This window comes from Nycticebus coucang, chromosome 9, assembly GCF_027406575.1.
Source record: "Nycticebus coucang isolate mNycCou1 chromosome 9, mNycCou1.pri, whole genome shotgun sequence".
Taxonomy (NCBI): domain Eukaryota; kingdom Metazoa; phylum Chordata; class Mammalia; order Primates; family Lorisidae; genus Nycticebus; species Nycticebus coucang.
Window position 1 is genome coordinate 46,109,420 of NC_069788.1, and position 17,225 is coordinate 46,126,644.

At 45.8% G+C, this 17,225-nt stretch overlaps 2 protein-coding genes across 11 annotated transcripts in view; both read right to left on the minus strand.

Annotated features, from left to right (window-relative positions):
* Window positions 1–10,963: 10,963 nt before the first annotated feature.
* Window positions 10,964–14,878, minus strand: ZBTB9 (zinc finger and BTB domain containing 9). The gene is made up of 2 exons (XM_053601153.1): window positions 13,717–14,878; window positions 10,964–13,498 (listed from the first exon to the last, which is right to left on the minus strand). The coding sequence occupies exon 2, from the start codon at window positions 13,465–13,467 to the stop codon at window positions 12,064–12,066; it is 1,404 nt and encodes a 467-aa protein (XP_053457128.1). The 5' UTR covers window positions 13,468–13,498; window positions 13,717–14,878; the 3' UTR covers window positions 10,964–12,063.
* A 136-nt stretch (window positions 14,879–15,014) lies between these two features.
* SYNGAP1 (synaptic Ras GTPase activating protein 1) overlaps window positions 15,015–17,225 on the minus strand; it is a 32,786-nt gene continuing 30,575 nt past the window's right edge. For 6 of the 10 annotated variants that reach the window (XM_053601148.1, XM_053601145.1, XM_053601147.1 and 3 more), the window contains one exon: window positions 15,015–16,945. In XM_053601148.1, coding sequence (XP_053457123.1) covers window positions 16,799–16,945 — 147 coding nt within the window. In that variant the 3' untranslated portion in view covers window positions 15,015–16,798. The remainder of the gene's footprint in view (window positions 16,946–17,225) is intronic. The other 4 variants (XM_053601151.1, XR_008382308.1, XR_008382309.1 and 1 more) reach the window with 4 other exon arrangements.

Below are 17,225 nucleotides of genomic sequence, written 5' to 3' on the forward strand. Positions count from 1 at the left end.
CCACCATGCTCAGGCTAATTTTCTTTTTTTTTTTTTTCAATTTATAGAGATGGAGTCTCACCATGTTGTCCAAGCTGGTTTTGAACTCCTGGCCTCAAGCAATTCTCCCTCCCAAAATGCTGGGATTATAGGCATGAGCCACTGTGCCCAATCTTAAAATATTTTTATACCATCAGCATTTTTTTGTAATGGTGGTTGGTCTTCTCATACAGTCTAGTAAAAATAAACTCAGAGCCAAAGTGCAAAACTCACCAATTAGTCAAAAGGAGTTAATTTCATAGTGAATCCAATTATTTTTTTTTTTTTCATTTTTTTTAGAGACAGGGTCTCACTTTGTCGCCCTGGGTAGAGTGCATGGCATCACAGCTCACAGCAACCTCCAATTCCTAGGCTTAGGTGATTCTCTTGCTTAAGCCTTCCGAGTAGCTGGGACTACAGGTGCCCGCCACAACGCTCAGCTATTTTTTGTTGCAGTTTGGCTGGGGCCGGTTTCAAACCCGCTACACTTGGTATGTGGGGCTGGTGCCTTACCCACTGAGCCACAGGCGCTGCCCGAATCCAATTATTTGTGTCGTCTGTTTTTGCTAAGCATTAACAAAATCATCTTTCCATGTTTGAATATATTTGCAAAGTTAATGATTAACTTTATTTAATGGTATTAAAAATGTTTTTAGGGTGGCGTCTGTGGTTCAACGGATTAAGGCGCCGGCCTCATATGCCGGAGGTGATGGGTTCAAACCCAGCCCTGGCAAAAAAAAAAAATGTTTTTAAATTTACATAATAAAATGTAGCCTAAGCCAAATCTGAGATGTGAAGATATGTTAAATCTACAGCAAATAACAAGCACTCAATTGGGTGGAAAGTTGATTAGATTAAAAGACCTAGGCCAGTACTTAAATACATTCATACCTATGTATTTCTTGAGAGCATTAATCTGTCAATACCATAGATTTAAAGTAGTGAATTTAATCTCTCTTATCAACGTCAGATCCCCTAACTCCAAATACTGGATGCAAGGTGATGCAGGTAATATTTAAAACAGTTTGCAATTCCTGAACAGTCCTGGCTTATCTCTGGATGATCCTTGGAAAAGTTCCATAGGTGAGGAGGTCCTGTTTGGAACCTGGTGGGCACACACTGTAGCCCGTCTGGGTCTGGATAACAAAGGACTGACTACTGCCATGTATTGACACCAGTTGGTTTAATGTTGCCTGCCTGGTTTGTTGGTGTAATATTGTTTATATTGAGGCTACATTTGCAAAGTCCTTATTAAGAGATTAAAATTACACTGATTTGCTTTGTTGTATTTGGAATGCTAAGCTCAGATATATTTTTATTAGATTCCAGAGCTCTAGGGGTTTTTCATAAGTAAGCTACTTGTTAATTGCCTTTTTTGTACATAGACAAAATCCCAAATTTAAAAAATGAAAGAAAATGAGAACTAAACTTTCTCTACTTAAATGTAGTTCTTTTGTAGTTTTATGCATTATTTTCCCCTTTCCATTAATTATTTAACATGATATAATTTTATTATACATGAGATAATTGACCTGCTTTAAGATTAAGCTGGGAAAAATAGATATGAGGTCCAAGTGATGGTGTTTTATTCCAATAGTAGTTCTGAGGTACACTGCAATGCATTTAAAAAAGCATGAACTTTACAATCATTCAGACTTGGGTATTAACTGGGGTTTCCCAATTAGCAATCAATTAATGACCCCCTTATAGTTACTGCTTTATAAAATGGGAATATCTCTTACCTTGTGATTGTTATGAAGGTTAAAGATAATATGAGTAAAGTGCCTGGCATATGGGAGAGATTTAATATTATTTTCTGTGTGATTCTTGCCAGGGTTCAATGTTCTTTTTTTTTTTTTAAAAAGCCTCAAGGTGTCACACTTGGTAGAATGCTGTGGTGTCACAGCTCACAGCAACTCAAACTCTTGGGCTTAAGCAATTCTCTCACCTCAGCCTCCCAAGTAGGTGGGACAAAAGGCACCTGCCACAATGCCCAGCTATTATTTTTGTTGTAGTTGTCGTTGTTTGGCAGGCCCAGGCTGGGTTCAAAACCCCCAGCCCTGGTGTATGTGGCTGCTGCCCTAGTTGCTGAGCTACAGACACTGAGCCAGGCTTCAATGTCCTTATTTAGGCTTAAGCATGACAGTCTAGTGGCATTTCTTTACAAGTGCGTTTTTCGTTTGTGTTTGTTTTTACACATAGCATGACTTGGTAGACTGTTATTGCCCTACTGTAAATTCTTTTCAATGTGATTTCATTTCCCTGTACCTGATATATATTAATAACTTTATATGAATTAATTTATGGGATCCTCATAATAGCTTGTGATGGACTCTTTCAAGGCCATGAATACAATCTTTTTTGTTTTTTTGAGACAGTGTCTTACTATGTCATCCTCAGTACAGTGCTGTGGCATCACAGCTCACAGCAACCTCAAACTCTTGGGCTTAAGCGATTCTCTTGCCTCGGCCTCCCAAGTAGCTGGGACTATAGGTGCCTGCGACAATGCCCGGCTACTTTTTTGTTGCAGCCGTTTTTGTTGTTTGGCAGGCCCCGCTGGATTTGAACCAACCAGCTCCAGTGTATGTGGCTGGCGTCCTAGCTGCTGAGCTACAGGTGCTGAGCTAAGGCCATCAATACAGTCTAATATTAGAAAATTCACAAGGAGGCTCGGTGCCTGTGGCTCAAGCAGCTAAGGCACCAGCCACATACACCTGAGCTGGCAGGTTTGAATCCAGGCTGGGCCCACCAAATAACAATGACGGCTGCAACCAAGAAAAATAGCTGGGCGTTGTGGCGGGCACCTGTGGTCCCAGCTATTTGGGAGGCTGAGGCAAGAGAATCTCTTAAGCTCAGGAGTTGGAGGTTGCTGTGAGCTGTGATGCCACAGCACTCTACCCAGGGTGACAGCTTGAGGCTCTGTCTCAAAAAAAAATAAAAAAATAAAAAAATAAAGCTGATTTTATAAAACAGAACAAAAATAAAGAAAATTCACAAGGAGACTAGGCACAGTGGCTCATGTCTATAATCCTAGCACTCTGGGAGGCCAAGGCAAGAAGATCGTTGAGGTTAGGAGTTCGAGACCAGTCTGAGCAAGAGCAAGATCCCATCTTTATTAGAAATAGAAAAATCAGGGTCAGCACCTGTAGCTCAAGCAGCTAAGGCATCAGCCACATGCACCAGAGCTGGTAAGTTTGAGTCCAGCATGGGCCTGCCAAACAACAATGACAACTACAACCAAAAGATAGCTGGGCTTTGTGGCAGGCGCCTGTAGTCCCAGCTACTTGGGAGGCTGAGGCAAGAAAATCACTTAAGCCCAGGAGTTGGAGGTTGCTGTGAGCTGTGATGCCACAGCACTCTACCCAGGGTGACAGCTTGAGGCTCTGTCTCAAAAAAAAAAAACAACAACAAAATGACAACTACAAAAAAAAAAAAAAAGAAAAGAAATAGAAAAATTAGCTGAGGGTTGTGGCAGACACCTGTAGTCCAGCTATTTGGCAGACTGAGGCAAGAGGATTGCTTGAACCCAGGAGTTTGAGGTTGTGGTGAGCTAGGCTGATGCCACAGCAGTATAGCCTGAGCAAAAGACTGAGACTTTGTCAGAAAGAAAGAAAAGGAAGGAAGGGAGTGAGGGAGGCAAGAAGGAAAGGAGGAAGAGGAGAAAGAGAAAGAAATAAAGAAAAATGGCCGGGCACAGTGGCTCACACCTGTAATCCCAACACTCTGGGAGGCCGAGGCAGCAGGATTGCCTGAGCTCACAGGTTTGAGACCAGCCTGAGCCAGAGCAAGACCCTGTCTCTAAAAATAGCCAGGCATTGTGGCGGGCGCCTGTAGTCCCAGCTACTTGGGAGGCTGAGACAAGAGAATCGCTTAAGCCCAAGAGTTTGAGGTTGCTGTGAGCTGTGATGCCATGCGCTCTACAGAAAACAACAAAGTGAGACTCTGTCTTGATAAATAAATAAAAATAAATAAATAAAATATAACACAGAATGACACAGACATGAAAAATGGATAAAAAGACATTAAGAGGCTTGAGGATAGCGTGAGATATTCCAACAAGTGTCTGAAAAAAGTTTGACCAGAAGAGAATAGACAATGAGGAAGAATGGAGAAAAATGCACATTTACAAATTAATTCAACAGCTATTTATAACACCTACTGTGTCCCAGGCACTATTCTAGGCTTTTACAACAGATGAAGAAGTAATGAAAAGAGATCATAACTCCTCATCTTCCGGAACTGATTTTGGACAAGAATTCTCAGACTCAGGAAATGAGTCCTAAGATACACTAAATTCTCACCCAAACTCAAAAGACAGAGCGGGTGTTGCCTGTGGCTCGAACCTATGAGCTCAGGCAATCCACCCACCTCGGCCTCCCAGAGTACTAGGATTACAGGTGTGAGCCACTGCACTCGGCCCTATGTTCTTTATTTATAAAAAAATAATATAAATATATATTTTTTTCTTTCTTTTTTTCCTTTTTTTTTTTAGACAGAGTTCCATGGCCTCAGCCTATCTCATAGCAATCTCAAACTCCTGGGTTCAAGTGATCCTCTGCCTCAGCTTCCCAAGTAGCTGGTGCCTGCCATGACACCTGGCTAATTTTTTATATTTTTAGCAGAGATGCAGGTGGAGGATCTTGCACTTGCACAGGCTGGTCTCAAACTTCGGAACTCAATGGATCCTCATGCTAGTATTACAGGAGTGAGCTACTGCTCCAGGCCTGGCTAATTGCTTCTTAACTTCTCTCCCATTTTTATTGGCTCTCATCTATTCTATTAATTTCTTTTACAAATATAAGCAAATATCAGACCTTTCTTATTTCTAGCTTAGTCCCCACCCTTTCTTATACAAAGCATAGCATTCCATGTATACTGTTCTGTACTTTGCTTTTTTCACTCAACAATATAAACTGGAGATCATTCTACATCAATATAGAGAGCAAATGATTATTGTAAGCATCAAGCAAGTAAGAATAGTTTTATTGGGCAGCTCCTGTGGCTCAAAGGAGTAGGGTGCTGGCCCCATACGCCAGAGGTGGCGGGTTCAAACCCAGCCCCGGCCAAAAACTGCAAAAAAAAAAAAAAAAAAGAATAATTTATTAACTTGGACCAGTTTTATTTATTAACTTGTGTTTATAATATAACATTTCTGATTAGACATTATTTTCTTTCTTTTTTGAGATAGCATCTCACTATGTCACCCTTAATAGCTTGCTGTGGCATCATAGCTCAGAGCAACCTCCAACTCTTGGGCTTAAGTGATTCTCTTGCCTTAGCCTCCCAAGTACCTGGGACTACAGGCACCTGCCACAATGCCTGGCTATTTTTTTGTTGTTGTTGCAGTTGTTTAGCTGGCCTGGACCAGGTTTGAGCCCACCACCTTCCGTGTATGTGGTTGGTGCTGTAACCATTGTGCTACAGGCGCCGAGCCCTGATTAGACATTCTTAAAGTATACAAATACCTATTTACAAATTTCTTTCTTTCTCTTTTTTATTTTGAGACAGAGTCTCACTATGTCACCCTTGGTAGAGTGCTATGGCATCACAGCTCACAGCAACCTCTAACTCTTGGTCTTACGCGATTGTCTTGCCTCAGCTTCCCAAGTAGCTGGGACTACAGGCACCCGCCACAATGCCCAGCTATATTTTTTGTTGTTGTTGTAGTTTAGCTGGCCTGGGCCTGGTTCGAAACCCTCTAGCCTTGGTGTATGTGGCCAATGCGGTAAACACTATGCTATGGGTGCTGAGCCTCAAATTTAAATTTCTTTATCTTTCTTTAAATTGTCTATACAAGTTTTTTTTTTTGAGACAGAGTCTCACTTTGTCACCCTCGGTAGAGTGCTGTGGAGTCACAGCTCACAGCAACCTCCAACTCCTGGGCTTAAGCGATTACTCTTGCCTCAGCCTCCCAAGCAGCTGGAACCACAGGCACCCACCACAACACCTGGCCATTTTTTTGTTGCAATTTGGCCGGGGCTGGGTTTGAACCCGCCACCCTTGATATATGGGGCTAGCGCCTACCTAATGAGCTGCAGGGGTCACCCGTCTATATAAGTTTTAATCTATATACTTATCTAGAGCTCACATATATGTACACATTTAACATTTTTATATTCAACTCCTTTTTCTTTTTGAGACACAGTCTCACTTGGTTGCCCCTTAGTAGAGTGTCGTAGTGTCATAGCTCGCAGCAACCTCAAACTCTTAGGCTTAAGCAATTTTCTTGCCTCAGCCTCCCAAGTAGCTGGGACTACAGGTGCTCACCCCAACACCTGGCTATTTAAAATAAATCTTAATAGGTATATTCATATATCCTATTGGTTCCAATTTTCTGGAGAACTATGATTATCAAACATTGAAAGGCTTTAGAAATTAGCTTTGGCTCCAGACATGGAAATGTTTCTTGCTGAATATAGTCTAAAATTGTAAGCCAAAAGAGTGCCTACATGTGAAATTTATACTGCAGTAAAGTTATTAAAGTAGTTTGAATCAGGCTCAGCACCCGCAGCACAGTATTTATGGCGCTGGCCACTTACAACAAGGTCAATGGGATTGAACCCGGCCTGGGCCAGCTAAACAACAATAACTACTGCAAAAACAAAATAGCCGGGTATTGTGGTGGGCACCTGTAGTCCCAACTACTTGGGAGGCTGAGGCAAGAGATTCACTTAAGCCCAAGAGTTTGAGATTGCTGTGAGCAGTGATGTCATGGTACTCTACCCAGGGCGACATAGTGAGACTCTGTCTCAAAAAAAAAAAAAAAAAGAGAAGTAGTTTGAATCACAGATACAGCCAAATTTTTTTCTTTTCTTTTCTTTCTTTTTTTTTTTTTTTTTTTGAGACAGAGTCTCACTCTGTTGCCCTGAATAGGGTGCTATAGGATCATCATAGCTCACAGCAATCTCAAACTCTTGGGCTCAAGTGATCCTCTTGCCTTGGCCTCCTGAGTAGCTGGGACCACAGATGCCTGCATGACATCCAACTAGTTTTTCTATTTTTTAGTAGAGATACGGTCTTGCTCAGATTGGTCTCAAACTCCTCAACTCAAGCCATCCACCTGGCCTTGAGCTCCCAGAGTGCTGCGATTATAGGTGTGAACCACTGCGCCTGGCCTTAAGTTTCTTTATATAATTCCTGAGCTATCAAAGGCAAAAACAAAAAGATCTCCATTCTCATACAAATTTGTAGCAGATATATTTTCTGAGCTCAAACTACAGTTCCAGCAGGTTTTTCAGACTTCAATGGAAGAATAAAGGAAATTTTCATGATTCATTTAACTGTGCAGTTGAGAAACTTTCACTTAACTTTCAGTTGGAGGTGATTATAATAATGTAATGACATGCTAAAAGCCATGTATCAAGAGAATATAATAAAATTATATAAAATTAAAAGTAATGAGTTGGACATTACATGCCTGTAATGCTAGCATTCTGGGAAGCTGAGGCTGATGGATTGCTTGAGCTCAGGAGTTCGAGACCAGCCTGAGCAAGAGCAAGAGCCCATCTCTACTAAAAATAGAAAAACTATCCAGGAGTAGTGACACATGATTGTAGTCCTAGCTACTTGGGAGGCTGAGGCAAGAGGATTGCTCAAGCCCAAGAGTTTGAGATTGCTGTGAGCTATGATGACACCATGGCACTCAACCCAGGGCAACAGAGCGACACTCTGTCTCAAAGAAAATAAATAAATACTAACAAAAAATTCTAAGTAATGGGGCGGCGCCTGTGGCTCAGTGAGCAGGGCGCCAGCCCCATATACCGAGGGTGGCAGGTTCAAACCCAGCCCCGGCCAAACTGCAACAAAAAAATAGCCGGGCGTTGTGGCGGGCGCCTGTAGTCCCAGCTACTCAGGAGGCTGAGGCAGGAGAATCGCCTAAGCCCAGGAGTTGGAGGTTGCTGTGAGCTGTGTGAGGCCACGGCACTCTACCGAGGGCAATAAAGTGAAACTCTGTCTCTACAAAAACAAACAAACAAAAAAAAAAAATTCTAAGTAATGAATATTTCCAATTGAAATCTTAGGCTCTTGGGTGGTGCCTATGGCTCATTGAGTAGGGTGCCGGCCCCATATACCAAGTGTGGCGGGTATATTACAGACATGAGCCACCATGCCCAACTCATTACTTTTAATTTTATTTATAAACCCGGCCTGGCCAAACTGCAACAAAAAAAATAGCCAGGCGTTGTGGAGTCCCAGCTACTCGGGAGGCTGAGGCAAAAGAATTGCTTGAGCTCAAGAGTTTGAGGTTGCTGTGAGCTGTGATGCCAAAGTTGAGATTCTGTCAAAAAAAAAGGCTTTGTGTGACCCAGCTCCAGTCTACCTCTTCAATCATGTCATGCCCCTCTCCCTGTAGCTTCAGGTGCAGATTTACTAGATGAACACACCATTCTCTTTCTTGGCCTTTGCATCTGCTAAAAACTTTACTAGAACCATCTTCCCTGTTTTGCATGTCTGGACCTTTTGTTCCTTTGAGTATTAGCTCAATATGTATAGTAGTATGCCTTCCTTTTCTGTTACTCTCTACCCTACCTGGTTTCTTTTCTTTCTTTTTTTTTTTTTATTGTTGGGGATTCATTGAGGGTACAAGAAACCAGGTTACACTGATTGCATTTGTTAGGTAAAGTCCCTCTTACAATTGTGTTTTGCCCCCCAAAAGGTGTGGTACATACCAAGACCCCACCCCCTCCCTACCTGGTTTCTTTTCTTTTTTTTTTTTTTTATTGTTGGGGATTCATTGAGGGTACAATAAGCCAGGTTACACTGATTGCAATTGTTAGGTAAAGTCCCTCCTGCAATCATGTCTTGCCCCCATAGGTTTATTTTCTTTACAACATTGGAATGTAAGCTTATGGGAATGAATGCTATACATCGTGCCTAGAGCAGTGTCCACACATAATGGGTTATAGTGGGTAGTTTGCAAATAGTTATTGAATAAAGGAAATTGCAAGATATGGGGAAGTATCAGAGCACACAGCAGAGATCCTACCATGGCCAGATCATTTGAACTTCAGGAAAGATCAAGAGAAAGCCAATGAAAAGAAAGGTTTAAGCTTGAGTGTGATGAAACAGTATGTTTTGCTTTAGAAAGATGACCATGGCCATAGTGTGTAGAGTAAAATATGGAGGGAAGCAAGGCAGAAGACAAAGAACCAATTAGGATGTTGAAGCAGTAGTAGTGGGGATAATGGAATGCATCAATTTGAAATATTCACGAGACAACATTGGTAGGACATGTATGGGAAGTGAAACAGCTAGTGTCAAGGAACACTCACAAGTTTCAATTTTATGAATTTGGGTGAATGGTGAAACCACTACTGGAAACTACAAAGGAGAGCTTGCTAGAGGTGGGGTAGACTACTTGAGACATGCTGAGTTTGAGATGTCTATTAAGTATCTACATGGCTGGTTTAACTTTATCTCCCTTTTTTTTTTTGAGACAGAGTCTCACTTTGTTGTCCCTGGTAGAGTGCCGTAGCGTCACAGTTCACAGCAACCTCAAAACTCTTGGTCTTAAGCGATTCTCTTGCCTCAGCCTCCTGAGTAGCTGGGACTACAGGTACCCACCACAGCACCCGGCTAATTTTAGAAATGAGGTCTTGCTCTAGCTCAGGCTAGTCTCAAACCTGTGAGCTCAGGCAATCCACCTGCCTCTGCCTCCCTGAGTGCTGGATTACAGGCATGAGCCACCACACCCAGCCTTTAAATATGTCTCTTAAAAGAGATAAGCCATAGTCCAAGCCCCTAAGATGCCTTCTGCTCTCTTCATTGGTGCCTGGTACACAGAAGTCACTTGTTGAAGGAAGAAAGGAGAAATCCAAGTGCGTTTTGGGGGCAGGAAAACTAGAGATATACAATTAAAGATCATCACTATTTAAATAGTTTAAAAGAGTGGATAAAGTCACCCAGAAGTGTGAAAAGTTAGAAGAGGGCACAAAGAGCTCTGAAGAATTGAATCATGGGGCGGCGCCTGTGGCTCAGTGAGTAGGGTGCCGGCCCCATATACCGAAGGTAGTGGGTTCAAATCTGACCTTGGCCAAACTGCAACAAAAAAATACCCGGGTGTTGTGGCAGGCGCCTGTAGTCCCAGCTGCTTGGGAGGCTGAGGTAAGAGAATTGCCTAAGCCCAAGAGCTGGAGGTTGCTGTGAGCTGTGACGCCACAGCAGTCTACCAAGGGCAACAAAGTGAGACCATCTCTAAAAAATATAATAATAATTGAATCATTTATGAGATATGTAATAACAGGGGCTCTATAACGAATGTTTGTAGAACAAACCAAACATTATACCTAATACAGGAAGTCAGGGATATGATAAGTAAAAATCACGTGAACAAACCTCTTTTAAAAAAGACTGGGCCTGGCGTAGTGGCTCATGCCTATAATCCTAGTACTCTGGGAGACCGAAGTGGGTGGATTGCCTGAGCTCACCAATCTGAGGACAGCCTGACCAAGAGCCAGACCCAATCTCTAAAAATAGCTGGGCATCATGGCAGGCACCTGTAGTCCCAGCTACTCAGGAGTCTGAAGCAAGAGGATCACTTGAACCCAGGAGTTTGAAGTTGCTGTGAGCTATGAGCTACCACAGCACTCTACCAAGGGTGATAAAGTGAGATTCTGTCTCAGAAATAAATAAATAAAAATTAAAAAAAAAAAAAAGACAGAGAACCAGTTAGGTGGTGCACATCACTGTACCCTTACCCCACACAAAAACACAAAAAGTAATAGTTCTGACTTTGAAACATAAAGTAACTTACCTGAGGTTATTCAGTGGTAAGTTAGGGCCTAAGTTCAGGGTAGTGTTTTCTGCACCAGTGTGAAGCCATCCCATTTTCCCCCCATTAACATAACCTAGCTGCTTAAGAACACACTCAAGTCTCTGTACATCTGTTCTCATGTTGTCTTTCCCATATAAATTACTCAATCCAGTCCAATACTAGTTTAGATTTCAGGGCAGTTTATTTGAAAAAAATTAAGTAATCGCAAGTCCCCCTCCACCCCTAAATAGAGAGCCTGTCTCTATATGTGGGTAGGATGAGAAAGGTGTGGTCTCACTGTGCAAGTTATTCTCCAGCCTTTAGTATGTGCTGTCCTAGTCCTGAGTCCCTCTTTGACAACAGCAACTTGTTCATAGGGCAGTGGTGCCACCCTTGTGGCACTTTAGGTACCATCTCCTGAGTTCACTGATCACATTCCAGTCACTGTTACCAATATATGAATTATCAGTAGTGGTCAAAGGTAGACCAGAGGCACAGGCTATTGAGGGAATACCTTCTACTAAAGAGAGTTCTAAGTTTGTTAAAGTGCTTAACTACAAGATAAAAAGAGTTGGGAAGGTGCCTACTAGAGAGAAATCAAGCAACAATCTGAGGGGCTTCTGGAAAGATATAATAAAAAAGTCCACAATAGGAAGTCTGCTCACATCATTTCAACGACGAGAAGGAAAAAGTTTGAAGCTTAGTCTCTGAATTACTCAAGCTCTGAATAAAAGGTATCCCTAGCTAGAGACTAGTTTCTTTAACTCCTTGTGGAAACTGAATGAAATGTTTATCATTAGTCAGGTGTGGTAGCTCACAACCTGTAATCCAGCACTTTGGGAGGCTGAGGCAAGTGAACTGCTTGAACTCACGAATTTGAGACTAGCCTATGCAAGAATGAGATATCATCTCTATTAAAAAAATATATGTGTTTATCACTGTCTTTTTGCTCTAACTCTTCTTTCACTAAATATCGTTCTAATGTGAAATGTAGTTTCCTCAATGGATTTCACCATTATAAAAAGAATGTCCATTATGGGCAAGTGAACAATTTAAGTATGGCGTAAAAACCACTTTCGTGTAAGGTGGTTAGCCAAAACCTGGGATGAGATGAGAAATCTGAGTTTCCAAATCTGAGAAGCCCATATCCAAGAGCAAAGGGTCCTTAATCTATCTACCCTCTTGGCATGATTACAAGATGCAGGACTCAGATGTCATAGTAGTAAGGGAGAAGTATCCGTCAGCAACAGTGGTTATCTAGTCCTAGAAGTTCAAGTATACAGCCTTGGCAGTCACTTGTAAGTCCAGTGGGCTGTAGCCCAGCCCTGGCCCTTACATAGGTCCCTATGGCGAAGAAAACAGGCATGGACTCGAAACCGACGGCCACAGTGGGGACAGGCATGCAGAGCTCCAGCATGGGTCTTCATATGTTCTGTCAGATGGTGCTTCAGTTTGAAGCGCTTGTTGCAGATGCCACAGCCAAAAGGCCGAAGGCTGAAGGTCAGCATGATATGCCGGTCACGCTTTGGCTTCACTGCAAATCGCTTCCCACACAAGCAACCAAAGAGTTTTCCATCTGCAGGGGGTGTCCCCCCTAGCTTCACAGGCCCATGCACAGCCTGCCCAGTTCCCCCAGGTCCTCCACCACCTGACAGGATTTCATTCCCATGAAGATCCACGGGTTTCCATGATGGCCCTCCACCCCCAGATGTTGCCCCTGCCCCGGAGGGCAACAAGAACCCTAGCTCCCCATTCCCTTCAGTGTCCCCTCCAGGAAACACTTTGGCTTCCTCCTTTGCTCCTCCAGACTGAGTTCCAACTCCTGATATCTCCTCCTTAGGTTCTAAGGGTTCCTGCTTAATGTAGAAGACTTTGGGGGCCAATGTGGCAGGAGGGGCAGGAAGCTCAAGTGATGCGCTCTCACTCTCTGGAAGCCTGAGGGGAGTTACAGATATGGGTAGTGGGTGGGATCCATGAGGATGGGTTAAACTTCCTGATACTCTCTGAGACTGAGGAGTCTGAGAGAGTACAGCTGACCCCTGGTCCTCTTCTTCTTCTTCTTCCTCTTCTTCTTCCACCTGAATTTGTAACACTTCCCCCAGTTCACTCCCCTCCCCTCCCACAGGGCTCTCAGTGGAAGCACAGTACTGCACTGGGGTCTGGAAAGAAGAGCGAATGCACCAACTTCTTGGAGAGGATGTGGTGGAAGTGGTGGAAAGAAGTGTGTGGTAGGAGGTTGCTCCCCGGGCTGAAATTCCACCACTTGAACTTTCCAGTTCTCTAAGAATCTCTGAACACTGATCTACTACTTGCCACATCTGAAGGCCACTGGCCACAAGGAGATGGGCAGGGAGAGCATCCAGTGGTAGGCGGAGACGCCCTGAATAAATAAGCTGGAGCAGCCCCTCAAAGGCATCGGCTTCAATGACACTGGGCAGAGTGAGACGGGGTGCATCCCCCAGAAGTAGCTTGTCATGGAAGTATGGAGAGGCAGCAGCCAACACTGCTTTGTGAGCCCTAAGTTCCCTACCCTGCACCAAGAGGGATACATCACAGAACTTTCCTTCTAGCCTGTGGCGGTTCAGGGATTCCAGCAGTGATGAGCTATGCTGCGGGAACTCGATCTGGATTGTCCGTGGGGCTGGGTTACAGATCGGGGAGGAGGGTACAGAAGGCAAATGAGTCGAGGTATCCATGGCCTCTTCGGAAAAAGAGATCCCAGAGGGTCTGGAGGAGGAAACGGGGGTTTAGGATTAGACTCCAAGTGAGATGAATGCTATAGAGGAAAAAGATGAAGGTCACAGAAGCCCTGGATAATGGAGGAACCACGTCCCCCCAAACCACTTCCCTCCCACCCCAACATTTGGAAAATTTTCAGTCTTGGAGTAGTGGTTTCTGCAGATTAGTCCCTCCCACCAAGAAAACAAAAGCAACAAAACACCAACCGAGGATTTAACTTCCAGATGCTATGTAAGATGAAGAGGTCTTTCAGCCACGAGCCTGACCCTGCTGGCCTAGGAATGCTCCTGCCCCGCCGCTCCGCTTCGCCTTACAGTGACCACAGAAGCCAGCTCCCAGGAAGCCGTGGCCACTGGGATTCCCCGAGTCCGGACCTGGCAGCCCGCTCTGCCGACACACCCCCGCGTTTACACAAGTGGCGCTGGCCTAGCTGCACCTCCGCCACCACAGCGCTGTCCCGAGCCGGAAGTCACCGCCTCCCGCCGGACGCCCACGCTGGGCGCGCGCGGCGTAGTTAGGACCGCAGCCAGTCCGGGAGCGGGAATCTACAAGCCTCGTGATGATTGGTTACGCAGACGAGGAGGGCGGTGCTAGTAGGAGGCCCATGGCCCCTTACCCCGAGCTTTTGGGGTAGCAAGTAGAGCTGCAGAGGTTACCGCGGCTGCGGAGTATCAGAAGCTGAGGCCCTGGAAAGCACAACCTGGACGAAGATGGCAGACCGTCAGCCGTTCCGGCCGTTTTCCGGTGACTAAATATAGCGCTCGCCCCCCGGTAGGTTCTGAGAGGGACGAAATATACTTGAGTACCATGTGGGTTGGGCAGTTGCCCACATCATCTTGTGTCCTCCGACCAATCATGCAGGGTAGAGGTGGCCGTCCTCAGCTTCCATGCAGGGGAAACTAAGAATTAACTCGACTGGCAAGTAGTGGGCCTACGACTGGAAGCCCAGTTTGTTTAAGGAACCAAGTTCTTTCTTAAATTCCACATGGGAGCAGTTTAACCAACAGTTAGGCAAATAAACCTTATTTCTAGTTTTTAAAAACGATATGGGAGGATGGGGAATGAGCAAGTGGGGGGTAGAGGAGTGTGGGGGATAGTGGGTCACGGTGTACGGCACACCTCTTGGGGGCGGGACACAATTATAAGTGGGACTTTATCTAACAAATGCAATCAGTCTAACCTAATTCTTTGTGCCCTCAATAAATCCCAAACAATAAAAATGTAAATTATTTTATCCGATAATGCCGCTGCTCCTGTTCTTTGCTCCTTAGGACTAGGTGAAGCATTAGATGATGAGAGAGCTACGCCGGGAAGTCTAGCCAGTGCAAATTAATTCTGCTCTAAAATAGAGTAAATCTCACGGGAGAGTGACATTCTATTAGGAGAGTATGACATCAGGCAGAGATATATGATTTTTCTCTTAGGCTGTTAGTTTCCTCTCAAAAAGTAAATCCCATTACCCTGCTGGTTTGTCTCGACACCCCAGCCTTAAAAAGCTCAGTGATAAAAGAACAATCTCCGTTTATTAAACATGATTTTTCTGTTTCACCACACACTCCAGAAAAAAAGGAAATGAGGTTGGGAGGGAAAAGGAACAATGGTAAGGGATAGAGAAGGCTGGGAGTGGGATGGGGAGGGAAAACGAGAAAACAAAATAAAACAGGTAGGAAGAGCATCTCCCTACCATTAAGGTGATGGGTGAGGAGGGAAGCAGAGGGGGCGAGGAGTGGGGGGGAGGGGGCCAGGAAGCTCTGTACAGAGGGGTTGCCTCCAGCCCACACACACACACCCCGGATATGTACAGTACAAACCCCAGATAATTACAACAGCCAAAGAAGAGAGAAAGGGGTGGAAAGTCCAGGGGTAGGGTCTGAGGTGAGGAAAGGAATGGGCACAGGGATAAAATTTCACATATTTACAACTTTTATATAAGTATAAATTTGGCCCCGGCTGGGTGTATGTGTAGGGGGATGGGACTGAAGGGGAACTGTCCATACAAAAGAAAGAAAGGTGGAGTCTGGAAGTCTCAATACCAAACGCAAGAAGAGATATGGGGGCAAGGCTGGGTAGAGGACAGCAGTCAGGGAAGGGGGGGTGCCAAGAAGGGGCTTCTCCTCCCCTCCATAGCCTACCCACCCCAAACCCCATCCATCCTACCTCCCCTATCCCGCCAGAGAACTATATACAGAGAAACACCGAAAAAATTGTGGAGCTGGCGGGAGGGAGGAGGTGGAGGGAGATTGGGGGTGGGGGGTAGGATGAGAGGGAAGCCCAGCCCTGTCCTACCTCCCCCCAGGGGCAGAGTCATGGAAGGGGCCCCCTCCCAACACCCTTCCTCCAACACAGGTCCCCCCACCCTGGGGGAGAGAGACATGGCTTTTCCTAGAGTAAGTTCCCCCCTCCCCCTGGGAGTAGAGACCAAGAAGAGAGAGGGGAGGGGTAGGAGGGGCTTGTGTTGTCAGGGTAGGGCAGATCAACTAGTCTGTCCTCCCCAAGATACACACCCTCCAAACCCTAACCCCTCACCCTAACCTCAATTCCACCCCACCCAACACACTGGGGGAGGGGGGGGCATAAGCCCCCTCACCCCGCTCTGGGACCAGCCAAGAGCAGATCAGGTGTGGGAAGAAGGGGAGACAACTCCCATTCTCCCCTTGCCGCCCCCTCCCTGCCCCGGTGGCCCCCTCCACCCCATTAGGTTCTGGGTGGGGAGGGAATAAATTTAAGAGTGATAGGAGGAGAAGGAGTTTGTGCGTGCTGAGCCCCCCCCAGACGCTCCTGAGAAATCAAGGGATAATAGGGCCCCCTCACCCGGGGTCCCCTCCCCATAACAAGGGGGGCAGGGGAAGCCTAAATGGGGTGGTAGAGGGGAGTTAGATTGTCAGCTCTGGTTACTGCTAAAAAATCACCCTGAAGTTGAAAGTTTGGAGGTGCCACACCCCCAAGGTGGGGGTGAGGGTCTGTCCCCCAGTGCTCAGGGGAACGATGAGGCAGAGGATGGGGATAGCACCCCGGAGTGAAGGGGTCTGTGTGGGGTAGGCGGTGTCCTGGAGCAAAGATCCCTGGGGGTCTAGGAGGGGGCAGCACCCCGACAAAGGAAAAGGGGGCAGCTGAGGGTCCCCACTCTCCCTCCTGGAAATGGTGCAGTGGGGGTGGGAGATTAGTGCCCCCTAAGGAGGCATTGAGGGAGGCAATCCCACTGTCCCTCGGTGATGTCCAGTCCTGGTGGTTGGTGCTATTACAAGGCAGGGTGCACAGAGAAGGAGAAGGTCTGTGATGTTGGGTGGGCTAGTGGTCTGCGGTGTTTCGGAACTCGCCGTTCTCCGTGATCTGCAGCCGGGGTGGGGGGGGTGGGGCTGGGGGGGCCAGGCCGTTCCACGGTGGGGCCAGCGTCACACGCGGGTTTGTTGGACCCAAGGGGGGAAGCTGCCTCTCCTGCAAGACACCAAAGAGGAGAGCGCGGACTTATTGAGACGCTTCAAGGGAACCTGGATGCCAAGCCCCCAGGCAGTGGCCTCCCCCACAGCCAGCCCATTCTACAAGCCATGTCCCATCCCCCCCTCCCAGGACAATCCCCACCATTCCCCTGTTTTGTTTCTCACCTGCAGAAGTTACATCCTCTGGGATCAGGGAGAAGAGAATCTCACCCCCAGACTCCTAACAGTGCCTTAAAGCTTTCAACCCAATGTCACGCCAGGAAACCAGCTCAAAAACA

Coding starts and splice junctions, on each gene's coding strand:
- ZBTB9 (XM_053601153.1), bottom strand. CDS start 13,467: ATGGATACCTCGACTCATTTGCCTTCTGTACCCTCCTCCCCGATCTGT.